Below are 12,782 nucleotides of genomic sequence, written 5' to 3'. Positions count from 1 at the left end.
AGGCGGATACAGTGTGGATCGGGGAGAGGGGGACAAGGAGGAAGAAGGCAGGTTTTAGGGTGGGATCAGAAGGGTAATGGTGGGTTTAAGTGGGAGAGAGGGCTTAATTATAAGTGAGGGTCATCGGGGGGGAGCAGGGGAGTTCTTGAGAAGTGCAGAGGGTGGAAACTTGTGGGGTATGAATTATGGGTTTTTGCTGGGTGGGAAGGAATATTTTTGGGATGTGGGGGACAGGAACCCGAGAGATGGGGCGGGCAGGTGGTTTGGGGGATCATGGAGGGATGTTTTGGGTTTGGGGGACAGGGATAAGTGGAGCCTGGAGAAAGAGGGTGCTGACAGGTCCCGTGTTGGATCGCAGTAACGACAGACGAGTAGCAGGTGTCATGTGAGAGGCATCTCTGGAGCAAGCCCCGAGAAGACTCTTTTATTGAATATTACAACATTGCCACAGGTGCGCTCGTTGCTGATTGGTTGATACAAACACAAAGCAACTTGTTGCTGATTGGTTAACACAAGTACAAAGCAAGGGTTACGTATAGGCATTAATCACCAATAGATTAAAGGCTGGGAAAGGGAGCACAGAACTAGACAGGCATGAAACCTCCTAATTAAATTATAACTAGTGATTGATATAGCATGACTAAAACAATTACTAATGATTGACCATAACATGAAAGAATATAATAATCGAGTTCCGTAGATGTGGTCAGCTATGCATTAAGAACAGGTCAGAGTGTAATGTTTTCATGAACTTAAGATGAACTGAGCATCCTAGGGAAATGAGGGAATGCATTGGTATTTAGAACGGGTTGTACAGTATGTACAGAAGCAGAGAAAAGCTTAGAAGCGAGACTTCCCATGATGCCAGAGAAAAGAAGCAGGACTTCCCATAATGCCACAGTTATGTGCAGAAGCGGAACTTCCCTTCAGTCCTGGCCATACACTTCGCTGCTTGGTGCAATTTCCTGTGTAGAGCAGAAGGAACAAAGAAAAAAACACACACCTTCTGAGTATTTCTGTGGCTAAAATCTGTGGAGCTAGAAGCATGCCTGGATCCTAACTTTGCCTGTGTCTGCTTCCTGCTTCCCAAATCCACCCCTGACAATCTCCTGGCATTTTGTTGTTGTTATCTGTACCCTGCCCATCTGGGTGGGTTTCCCCAGCCTCCTTTCTGCCTTGGCTGCTGGTGGGGCAGCAAGAGCAGCAGAAGCTCCTGTCAAGAGAGGATCCCCACTTCTTCAGACATCCCTCTCTGTGGCTTGCAGGTGTGTCTACACCCAGGAAGAACAAGGATATAGTTTGAGTTCCTCACTTGCAGTGTTATAAATCATTTAATGTGTCAACACACAAATAGACCTTATCAATATTGCAGTTGTTGTATAAGGGGTTATTATTATGACCGGAATGTAATTGAAACGAATAAGATTTTGGAGTGCGGAAATAAAGAAAACCATCAAAATATCAAATCTAGCACACAGGGCCCCACTTTATCTAAATTATATAATTGGATATTTGAATGATTGGTATTAATAATTGTATTATATATTGGTATTGTCATCATGAGACTGTTATTGATCTGCAAATGAAAACTAACGGTAATAAAAAACATTATTATTATTTTTTAAATCTCCAATGAAAATAGGGACATCCTACCATACCCTCCAACATTTCTCCAGTACAAATAGAATCATAGAATCATAGAGTTGGAAGAGACCACAAGGGCCATCGAGTCCAACCCCCTGCCAAGCAGGAAACACCATCAGAGCACTCCTGACATATGGTTGTCAAGCCTCTGCTTAAAGACCTCCAAAGAAGGAGACTCCACCACACTCCTTGGCAGCAAATTCCACTGTTGAACAGCTCTCACTGTCAGGAAGTTCTTCCTAATGTTTAGGTGGAATCTTCTTTCTTGTAGTTTGGATCCATTGCTCCGTGTCCGCTTCTCTGGAGCAGCAGAAAACAACCTTTCTCCCTCCTCTATGTGACATCCTTTTATATATTTGAACATGGCTATCATATCACCCCTTAACCTCCTCTTCTCCAGGCTAAACATGCCCAGCTCCCTTAGCCGTTCCTCATAAGGCATCGTTTCCAGGCCTTTGACCATTTTGGTTGCCCTCCTCTGGACACGTTCCAGTTTGTCAGTGTCCTGACAAATAGGGACATCCTAGGGGAAAATGGGACATTCAGAGATCAAATAAGAAACTGGGACGGCTTCTCTAAATCAGGGATGTCCTTATGATTTACTGTATATTTTGTTGTACAGCACCTTGATTTTTTTGTATGAGAGAGGAGTCTAAAACCATTTTTAATAAATAAATAGCAGCTAATAATTAAAGTGCAATGAGGCTATTTTCTCACCAGAGGAGCCATGGGGGGCGGTGTTGTCTTTGGTGCCCGCTGGCCAAACACTATCGCCTGCAAAGAGGGAAGGTGTAGGTAGCAGGAGAAAAAGTGATAAACTTGCCATGGAAGGCAGGATCTAGAGGATGCTAGAAAAGAGCTACCTAAGTCCTTCCTTAGCGTTGGGGGGGATAATAATAATTTATTTTTTATACCCCGCCCATCTGGCTGGGTTTCCCCAGCCACTCTGGGCGGCTTCCAACAGAACACTAAAATACAATAACCTATTAAACAATAAAAGCTTCCCTAAACAGGGCTGCCTTCAGATGTCTTCTAAAAGTTTGGTAGTTATTTTTCTCTAAAAATAATTTATTATTAATACTGTATGCTCTGTGGGGCAGGGACCTGCCTCTCTCTCCCATCCCATATTCTGCTAAACTCCCTTGGCTATAGCCAGCGCTCCATAAACCAGTAGTTCCAAGAAGATGATTAACAGGGGAGCACAAGGCAGCTTGTGAGATATAATGGGGTTGCCATATGCCATACATTGATTGATACGATCCGGATTTTCCCAGACATGTCCAGGATCCCAGTGACAGAATTAGCGTCCATGGGGAATTTTGAGAAAGCAGTAAAATGTCTGGGGTTTTCTTTGAAACTTTCCCCAGAAAAGCGCAACAACTTTTGTGTCCTGATTTTTACTTATTGAAGTATGGCGACCCTAGATGATATACCCGCTAGGATGTCGCTGACAAAAAGGACTATGGGCTTCCTAGCCCTGCTGGCGTAACCAATTTTTCAGCACAGTGTGGAAAGTTAAAACGATGGCTCCAAACTCCCCAACACTCCAGGACTGAGGGGCAAGATAATGGCACAGCAGTGGGGACTCGTTGCAAGTGGGGACCCAAGTAGCTGCCGAAGGATGCTATGTGCTACCAGGTTTGTGAGCTCGTGGAGATGAAGGCTCAGAAGGGACCTGAGGAGAAGGATCAGGAGATAAACAGATAAAGGCAGGAAGAGATGGGCTATCCCTTCCTCAAATGCTAATTCTGGGGTGATGTATTTATGAGGCATACCATCGTCCTAGGGACGCGGGTGGTGCTGTGGGTTAAACCACAGAGCCTAGGACTTGCCGATCAGAAGGTCGGCGGTTCGAATCCCTGCGACGGGGTGAGCTCCCGTTGCTCGGTCCCTGCTCCTGCCAACCTAGCAGTTCGAAAGCACACCAGTGCAAGTAGATAAATAGGTACCGCTCCGGCGGGAAGGTAAACAGCGTTTCCGTGCGCTGCTCTTGTTCTCCAGAACATGACCCGGAAGTTGTACGCCCGCTCCCTCGGCCAATAAAGCGAGATGAGCGCCGCAACCCCAGAGTCGGTCACGACTGGACCTAATGGTCAGGGGTCCCTTTACTTTACCTTACCATCGTCCTAGTTCTCCTGAAGCTGCTTCTGAAGCTACTTTGGCTGAAGCTGCTTCAACTGAACCTGTTTCGTCTCAACTGCCATAACTGCTTTGCTTCTGAGGCATCGCATTTGAATTCTCTGGCGTCTCCAGGGACACCGGAACCCAAGCATTGGGGCACAAACGGCTGCAAATCCCAGGCAACCGAAAGGGGATCTTCCAATTTGTGGGTCAACGTAAACCTCCCCAGTGGTCTGCTTAACTTTGGCCATTTTCCCACCGTCGCACTCACCTGGTCCATGGGAGATGATGAATCACTGTGTGCTTTCTCCAACTCCACCGATTCCCTCATAGATTTGGGGGCAGCACTCCACTGTTTTCTCTTCCTCGGCCTTCATTGGTTCATTGGCGGAAATGTCCATTTGCTCAGAGTCCCCCACTCCACCCCCTTTTAAATCCTTTCCCCCCTGGATGCGAAAGGGCAGTAAGGAGGGGGCTATCTCAGCAAGAAGTCCCATTCTTTTGAAAGGGAAGCAAAACAACCACCCCAGTTCCAAGGCTTTCTGTGCCTACTGGGGGAACCAAAGCCTTTTGTCTTCCACCCCTGGCAATCCCTAATAATAATAATAATAATAATAATAATTCTTTATTTATTCCCTGCGCATCTGGCTGGGCTTCCCCAGCCACTCTGGGCGGCTTCCAACCAAATACAGTGGTACCTCGGGTTAAGTACTTAATGCATTCTGGAGGTCTGTACTTAACCTGAAACTGTTCTTAACCTGAAGCACCACTTTAGCTAATGGGGCCTCCTGCTGCCGCCGTGCCACCAGAGCACGATTTCTGTTCTCATCCTGAAGCAAAGATCTTAACCTGAAGCACTATTTCTGGGTTAGCGGAGTCTGTAACCTGAAGCGTATGTAACCCGAGGTACCGCTGTATTAAAATACAGTAATACATCAAACATTAAAAGCTTCCCTGAACAGGGCTGCCTTCAGATGTCTTCTAAAAGTTTGGTAGTTGTGGTTCTCTTTGACATCTGGTGGGAGGGTGTTCCACAGGGCGGGTGCCACTACCGAGAAGGCCCTCTGCCTGGTTCTCTGTAACTTGGCTTCTCACAGTGAGGGAACCGCCAGAAGGCCCTCGGAGCTGGACCTCAGCGTCCGGGCAGAACAATGGGGCTGGAGATGCTCCTTCAGATATACTGGACCGAGGCCATAGCTCCTTTATGCCCTCACTGCTAGCAGGGCAGCCAGAGCAAGAGGCCCTCTACCTTCAAGAGAGGGTCTCCATAGCAGGCGTCCCTTTTTGCAGGTGAACGTCCCTCTCCTGATAGGCTGGAGGAACCACATGCTACCTATTTTAAGGCCCACCCTATTCTTGCGACTGTAAATTGTCCTAACCTATTTCAAGGTTGCATTTTTATATTGTTGTAACCTCCCCTCGGACCGTGTGGTGAAGGAAATAAATTTCACAAAGCTTGCCAAAATAGGCAAGTCAAAATCCAGTCTTTGTTGGAAATGTAAGGAGGTGGAGGGTACTGTGATGAACTCATGGTGGGGCTGTGGAAGAGTTAAAAATTTGGGGAGTTGAATTTAACGAGGAATTTAAAAAGATGCTCAAAATCTCTATAGGAAAAAACCCAGAGGCTTATTTATTGAGTATACTGGGCAAGGATATACCACAAGACAGGAAAACACTATTTTTATACGCTACTGCCGCAGCAAGGCTCCTACTGGAAAGGAAATCACATCCTCACAAAAGAAGATTGGCTAAACAAATTAACAGAATTCGTCGAAATGGCAAAACTAACCGCAGCAGTAAGATATCAAACAAACCAGAATTTAAGGCAACAATGGAAATGGTTTGAACACTATATGAGCAAACACTGCACCAAAAACAACACGTTGATCTGTTTAGATTAAGTTTGTAAAGTTGATCTAGAAAAAACAATAGTAAAACAAGAGGTTTAAGGATCAGAGATAAAAATTGCAATGTGAATAAAAAAATTACAGGCTAAGGGAAGACGAGCCCTGGTGGAGGGAAGTCACATGGGTGTAGGTAATTTTTGTATGTTTAAGTAGGTTGTTCAATGCCTCTATTGTTCTTTTCTTGGTATGTAGCGTTTGTGTTTTTGTTTGTTTGTTTGTAAATAAATGTTTAAACAGCAACAACAACAACAACTATGAGTCCTCGGTCCTTGTTTGACTACAACTCCCATCACCCCTGACCACTGGTCCTGCTTGCTAGGGATGATGGGAGTTGTAGTCCAACAATAGCTGGGGACCAAAGTTTGAGAATCCCTGATTTAGGGGCTGCCACAGAGAAGGCCCTCTCCCAACCTGCCCCACTGAGCTTCAGAGGGAGGAGGTACCCTCCTCTGCTGATCTTAACACACCAGAGCACACCTGTGGGGAAGGAGGCCATCTTCCAGATATTTGGGGTCCGAGTTGATTGGGGTTTTGAGAATGAACCGTTTGGGAAGGAAAAAACTGAGGCTGTACCCAACCTGGCAGGTCTTTCAATAGTTACTTTATTTTAACATCTTTTGTTTAATTACAGACAGTAAAATAGCTCAAATAGGTAGGAGGGCGAGTGGAGAGGAAATCCTGGATGTATAAAAACCCTCCATGGTCAGCGTGGAAATAAGAACATCCAAAGTGCTTCTGGAATATTCGCTGGTTTCTCTTTTCGGCCACAATAGGGGAAGAAAGCAGCCTCGTTTCAGTTTGGAAAAGCCGAAATGACGATGCCTTGCCAGAGCGGGAGCAAGAAGGGGAGGTCCCAAGAAGGTGTGAGTGTTGGGGGGGGGCGGGGAGTAGGAGCAACAAAAAACAAACAAACCACCAAATTTTTCCATTTCCCAGTTCTTCAGCCCTTTGGCAAAGCTGGTCCCCTCAGGCCTGATTCCCCCACCCCCATGCAGTTTTATCCTCGGCGATGAAAACTTAAAACGCTCAAGCTAGGGGAAGGAAATAAAACCATCCAGGAGGGAACCAGGAACCACAAGGCAGATTCTGCACATCTCCGATGAGATTGAGGTCTTTGTCTCTCTCTCTCAAGAAACCAAGCTTGTGAGATATCAGAATTGGAAGGTCCCACCTAGAGAGAGGACCCTGACCTTCCCGAGATCCCACCAGCAGTGTATCCTGGACTAAAAGAGTGATCCCTCCAAATCAGTCACAGGGAAAAGGTTGAGAAAGATCTCGAGAGGATCAAAGCCCCAGAAGCGGTGTTAGGTCTCCCCACCCCCTGGACAAACGGATCCCCGAAGCCTGCAGATCTCAAGATGGGAGAGTCGTCAAAATGCCCTGATGAATTTTCCCCTCCCCGGAACGCGTAACAATCCCTGCGAGGCTGGAATGAAGGGGGCCCGAAAGCCAAGGGTCAGCCCTACACAATTCCCGAATCCCCTTCCCCATTCCCCTTCCTGCCTCCACCCCATAATTACCAGAAGCCCCCCTCCCCTGCTCTGTACTGAGCTGGGGACGGTGGCCAGTAATAGACCAGATGAGGCTAATCCACAGCTGGCATCAGGATGGAAAAATTCACACACACAAACATGCAAACAGGCTACACGTTCCTCTGGGGTTTTCGGCTTAGGCTAGCTGGGAACGTGATGATAGGACCAACAAAGTACCCGGGAAGAGTTTGGAGCTGGCGGGCAGCTAGGCTGAGAAGCCATCCTCGCCCAGAGATGGAAGACCCCTTGTCGCTATGACAAGGCGGCGCAAGAAAGAGGAAGAGGTAACGGAACAGCTCTTCCCCTTGAGCTTTGAGCGCCTGGGCAAACCAAACAGTTTCTCTGTGGCGGCGCAGAACCCACGGGAAAGGTGGAAGGGGTCGGGTGTGTTTGCACACGCCTAACGGAATCAAGCTCTGATCTTCCGGGACAACGGCCATCAGCTGGAGGAGGCGAAGAGGGGAGAGGCTGGCAAAGGCCGCCCTCAACCTCCGCCCCACTCCTCTAGGCTGGTGGGTTGCAGAATCGTGAGTGCTTTCAAGCTGGGAAAAGATGAAGGAGAGCCTAGGGGGCGGGCTGGGGGAAAAATCAGACTAGGTAAGGAATAAATACAGTCTTCCAATATATTAAAAAAAAAATGTTATCTAACGTTCTGGCTGCCGTTTTCTCGTGTTGCCTGTGCGCATTACACAACGCTAGCAAAGGAGAGGGTCGCCCTGGGACAGTATCTGCCTTCTGGGGGTGGGTGGGGGGTATTACAGACGCAGTCCTCAGCACACACACACCCTGCAGGAGATGCTAAGGCTTAACCACCACCTCACCTGCCAAAATATCCCTTGCTTTGTAGTGAAGGCTGATGTCGGAAGGAAATGTAACCAAAAAAGAAGGAAGGAAGGAAGGAAGGAAGGAAGGAAGGAAGGAAGGAAGGAAGGGGGATTTGTTGTTTGCCTAGCGCAGGGGTCTCCTGGCAAGAAGGTGTGGGGGGGTGCGAGCTGGCAGAGCTGGAGGGCAGCTTACATCATCCCCATTTGCAGCAGCGAATTGGCATACATCATTGGCTTGACGTTCGGATGAGGCTGGGGAAGGAGGAAGAGAGGTTTGGTTAGCAAAGGTGCACCCCTTTCTAGAGCAGGGGTCCTCAAATCAGGTCCCCGTCCCCTTGGTTCCATAAACTCCCCGGTGCCCCCTGTCCCATCAAAAGCACCACTCAGAATTGTAGCAAATTGTTCCAATTAAAGCTTTTTAGTTTAACTGATTCAGCAAAACCGACGCACTTGATCCAGTGACACCTGCGTGAAAAATATTTTTACACCTTCTTACAAAAAGAAGGGAGAAGGAAATTGATAGCATAAAATGTTTTTACATGACGGCTTCCTGAACATGCACACGTCTTCACCTACCACAGGTGTTCAGTAAGTACCATATTTTTCGCTCCGTAAGACACACTTTTTCCCTCCTAAAAAGTAAGGGGAAATGTGTGTGCATCTTATGGAGCGAATGCAGGGGGGAGGCAGGCAGGAAAAGCCCCCAAGAGCCGCACACACGCTCCGCGCGGCTCCTGTGGGCTTTTGCAGGAGGTGGGGGAATTGCCGGAGAGGCTGCGCAAGGCTAAAGAAGCCAAGACAGCGAGCGGGATGGATCCCGCTTGCTGTTTTGGCTTCTTTGCTCTTTGGGGCTGGGAGGGAGGGGAACCCGGGCTTCCCCTGGCAGCCCCAAGAAGCTCTCTTTGGGGCGGGGGGGGGGGGAATAATATATTTTTTCTTGATTTCCCCCTCTAAAAACTAGGTGCACTTTATGGTCCGGTGCCCCTTATGGAGCAAAAAATACAGTAATTCATAGGAAAATCAACAGCTCTTGCCAATACGGCTACCTTGTGACTTCTGCCAACTCAGGATTGTGAATACAAACAGACTTGGCCAAATGCAACATCCAGGGTCATCCAGTCAAACTTTCTGCAGTGCAGAAATCTTTTGCCCCATGTGGGACTTGAACCCACAGCCCTGAGATTAAAGGCCTGTTTGCGAGGCAAGATCCCAGGAAGGGGGCCGAGTGGGAGTTGGGGCATCGGTGCAGGCGCACTTGAGAGCTGCGTGCGACCACTAAGCGCATCGTTCCAGTGCTGTGACTCACCACTGCTGTGAACTGGTGGAATTCCGGCCGCAAGTCTGAGCCTTGCAAGTGGATGTAGGAACCCTTATTGCCCATCTGGTCACTGGGAAAGAGAAGGTGGGGGGATAGAAGAGGGTTAGGGCAGCATTTTCTCAGGGTTTTCAGAATCCACCCCCCGGTCCCCCAGAAAAGGCGGGGAGCGCCATCAAGGGAGGGCATGAACAGTTTTTGCACATTATGGGGGCTAACAGGCCGATAAAAGGCACGACAGGAAGACCCAAAGCAGAGGAACGGTGGATCAAAATTTGGGACACTGCCAAGCTTACAAGTATGGTTAAGGTTAGGGCATGTGGTCCCTGAAAGGTTGCCCAGAAAGGAACATGGCTGAAAAGGGTTATCTATCCTTGATTTAAAGGCTCTCAAGTTAAGGCCAGCAGCTGGCTAAGTGTCCCACTGACCTAAGGCGGCTTCCAGGGTCCCTCTCCGAGGAAGGCAGCCTTTGTTAAAGAAGAGCTCCCAACCTCTCTCTGCCTGACAGAAGCGAGCCAGCAGAAAACCACAAGCTGGAGTTAACTTTTTAATCAGCACGAATAGGATAAGAATAATAATAATAATAATAATAATAATAATAATAATAATAATTCATTATTTATACCCCGCCCATCTGGCTGGGTTTCCCCAGCCACTCTGGGCGGCTTCCAACAAAACACTAAAATACAATAACCTATAAAACATTAAAAGCTTCCCTAAACAGGGCTGCCTTCAGATGTCTTCTAAAAGTTTGGTAGTTATTTTTCTCTTTGACATCTGGTGGGAGGGCGCTCCACAAGGTGGGTGCCACTACTGAGAAGGCCCTCTGCCTGGTTCCCTGTAACTTGGCTTCTCACAGTGGGGGAACCACCAGAAGGCCCTTGGCGCTGGTCCTCAGTGTCCAGGCAGAACGATGGGGGTGGAGACGCACCTTCAGGTATACTGGGCCATTTAGGGCTTTCAAGGTCAGCACCAACACTTTGAATTGTGCTCGGAAACGTACTGGGAGCCAATGTAGATCTTTCAAGACCAGTGTTATGTGGTCTCGGCGGCCGCTCCCTGTCACCAGTCTAGCTGCCGCATTCTGGATTAGTTGTAGTTTCTGGGTCACCTTCAAAGGTAGAGCGCATTGCAGTAGTCCAAGTGAGAGATAACCAGAGCATGCACCACTCTGGTGAGACAGTCTGCGGGCAGGTAGGGTCTCAGCCTGCAAACCAGATGGAGCTGGTAAACAGCTGCCCTGGACACAGAACTGACCTGCCCAGGAGGGTCAGGCCTACATCTCTGGCAGTTCTTGCCCCCACGAAGCAGGTGCTGAGGCTGAAGGTCCCTGCCTCCCCACAGCTGCCCAAGTTCCCTCCTCTCCAGAGCCTTCGCAACCGATCTGAGACTACACCTGCGTGAAGCTAACTTCTCCTCCGCTCTCTTCATGCCTCTCCTGGTCCTGAGAGACAAGGGTGGGGGAGGAGAGTTTGTCACAGTGTAGCCTTATTGGAGTTCACCGATTGGGTCTGCGTTGCTCCCGGACAGGAAGAAGGAAGTCAAATGACACCGAGGGTTGGTTCAGAGAAAGAGTTCTTTATTTCTGCTCTCCAGATAGCAGAAGGCACCTGCGTGGTGTGTCCACAGCAAGTCCAAAGAAATGAGAAATTTCATGCAGTATATATATCCTCCAGGCACCCTCTCCCTCCTTCCCCAGGAATCCAACCACGTCAGCCTATACACGCAGGTTGACATCACATATGTTCCTGTTCCAGTATTCTTAACCATAAACGGGTATTCCTTCCTGTACTTCTGACCATAAAAGGGTATTCCTGTTCCTACTCTTATCTTGGATCAGGAGGTCACCAACTCCAAGAACACACTCTGGTGCTGTTCCCGGACTAGGTCTGTGCGTCAGGACGTAAGATAAGATCTAGACATGTCATCCCTACTCCACTGAAACAGCCAAGGTCATCCTTGTCATCATGAACTGATAAAGGAGAGGGCTCTGGGCACTTGTTTATACAGCCGGGTTTTTGTTTATACATTGACTCAGAGCTCAGGTTAATGGATTTTAGCTAAGGAAAAATAGGGATTTTGGTGCCCGTTTCAAACTGCCTGCACAGTCAGTTTTGGGTTTGGGAAACCCATTCCTTCAACAGCAGGAGGGGGAAAGACCCCCTGGCTCCTTCGCCATTCTGACTCCTCTCTGCCTCTTGGCCTCCTGCTTCAGCTTCTGTTAACCCTCTAGCTGCCAACACTTTCTCCTCCCAGCCTTCTCCCTTGTGACCCCTTGACGTCGTCCCACCACTGCTCCCCAGGCTAGGACCCTTCTTTTCTTGGGGGTTCCCCAGCTGGTTCCTGCCGCTATTCCTCTGCATTCAACCAGTCTGCCCTCCGAACAGCACTCTCTGCTTTCCAGTCAATGGCTGCCATCACCCTCTGTTGGCTAAGTTCCACCTCCACTGTCGGAGGCAGCAAATGCTTCTGAATGCTGGCTGCCAGAAACCGCAGCAGAGACTGGCTCTTGTGCTCAGGCCATGCTTGCATCTTCTGGTCGGCCGCTGTGAGAACAGGATCCTGGACTAGACAGGCCAGACTGGACCCAGCCGCCAGGGTCTCCTCCTGCCCCAGCCGTCCAAGCGGGAATTAGAGCACCACCTGCCAGTTAACTCTTTCCCTGGGCTGATGTATTTATATTGCAACTACAGCTGAGAGGAGAGAGAATGGCTGGAGCGATATGGGACTTTTTGGAATAATTGATTAATATTTGGTAAAGAAAGAAGAAAATACGGACAAATAATTATTACACGTAGCAGTAAGGATATACAGTGGTACCTCTGGTTGTGAACGGGATCCGTTCCGGAGGCCCGTTCACAACATGAAAAGAGCGCAACCCGCAGCGGCGCATCTGCGCACACGTGGGTTGCGATTTGTCACTTCTGCGCATGCGCATGTCATCATTTTGTGCTTCTGCGCATGCGCGAGCAGCAAAACCCAGAAGTAACCCTTTCCGGTACTTCCGGTTCGCCGCGGAACATAACCTGAAAGAACGTAACATGAAACAAACGTAACATGAGGTATGACTGTAGATCTTCATTTGTGGACTAATAAATTGTTGGATGTGTTAATACGAATAGAACTCATAAATATTGCAGCTGTTGAATATGGGACTATTATTATGATTGGAATACAACTAGATTAAGTAAGACTTTGGAAGCAGAATTTTTTTTAAAAAAAATATTAAACCTGTAATTCTAGCATGTGGGGTGCCACCAAAATTATACAATTGGATATTTGATTAATTGATACAGTCATAACTCGGGTTAAAGACACTTCGGGTTAAATCTTTTCAGGTTGCATCCCGCGGCGACCCAGAAGTAACAGAAAGGGTTACTTCTGGGTTTCGCTGCTCGCGCATGCGCAGACGCTCAAAATGACATCACGCGCATGCGCA

General features: G+C 48.3%; 1 protein-coding gene and 1 long non-coding RNA gene across 2 annotated transcripts in view; both read right to left on the bottom strand.

Annotated features, from left to right (window-relative positions):
- Positions 1 to 381: 381 nt before the first annotated feature.
- LOC308484574 lies at positions 382 to 2,463 on the bottom strand. The gene is made up of 2 exons (XR_013989999.1): positions 2,362 to 2,463; positions 382 to 965 (listed from the first exon to the last, which is right to left on the bottom strand). It is a non-coding gene; the product is annotated as an uncharacterized lncRNA (long non-coding RNA).
- Positions 2,464 to 6,253: 3,790 nt separating this feature from the next.
- The window catches only part of PPP5C (protein phosphatase 5 catalytic subunit), a 32,763-nt gene continuing 26,234 nt past the window's right edge, over positions 6,254 to 12,782 (bottom strand). The window contains exons 12-13 of the mRNA XM_081018976.1: positions 9,335 to 9,416; positions 6,254 to 8,280 (exon numbers count right to left, since the gene is read on the bottom strand). Coding sequence (XP_080875102.1) covers positions 8,218 to 8,280; positions 9,335 to 9,416 — 145 coding nt within the window. The 3' untranslated portion in view covers positions 6,254 to 8,217. The remainder of the gene's footprint in view (positions 8,281 to 9,334; positions 9,417 to 12,782) is intronic.

This window comes from Podarcis pityusensis (assembly GCF_964106645.2).
Source record: "Podarcis pityusensis genome assembly, chromosome: 8".
Lineage (NCBI taxonomy): Eukaryota > Metazoa > Chordata > Lepidosauria > Squamata > Lacertidae > Podarcis > Podarcis pityusensis.
The sequence above is the reverse complement of the archived record's forward strand: the minus strand, read 5'-3'. Positions and strand labels throughout refer to the sequence as shown.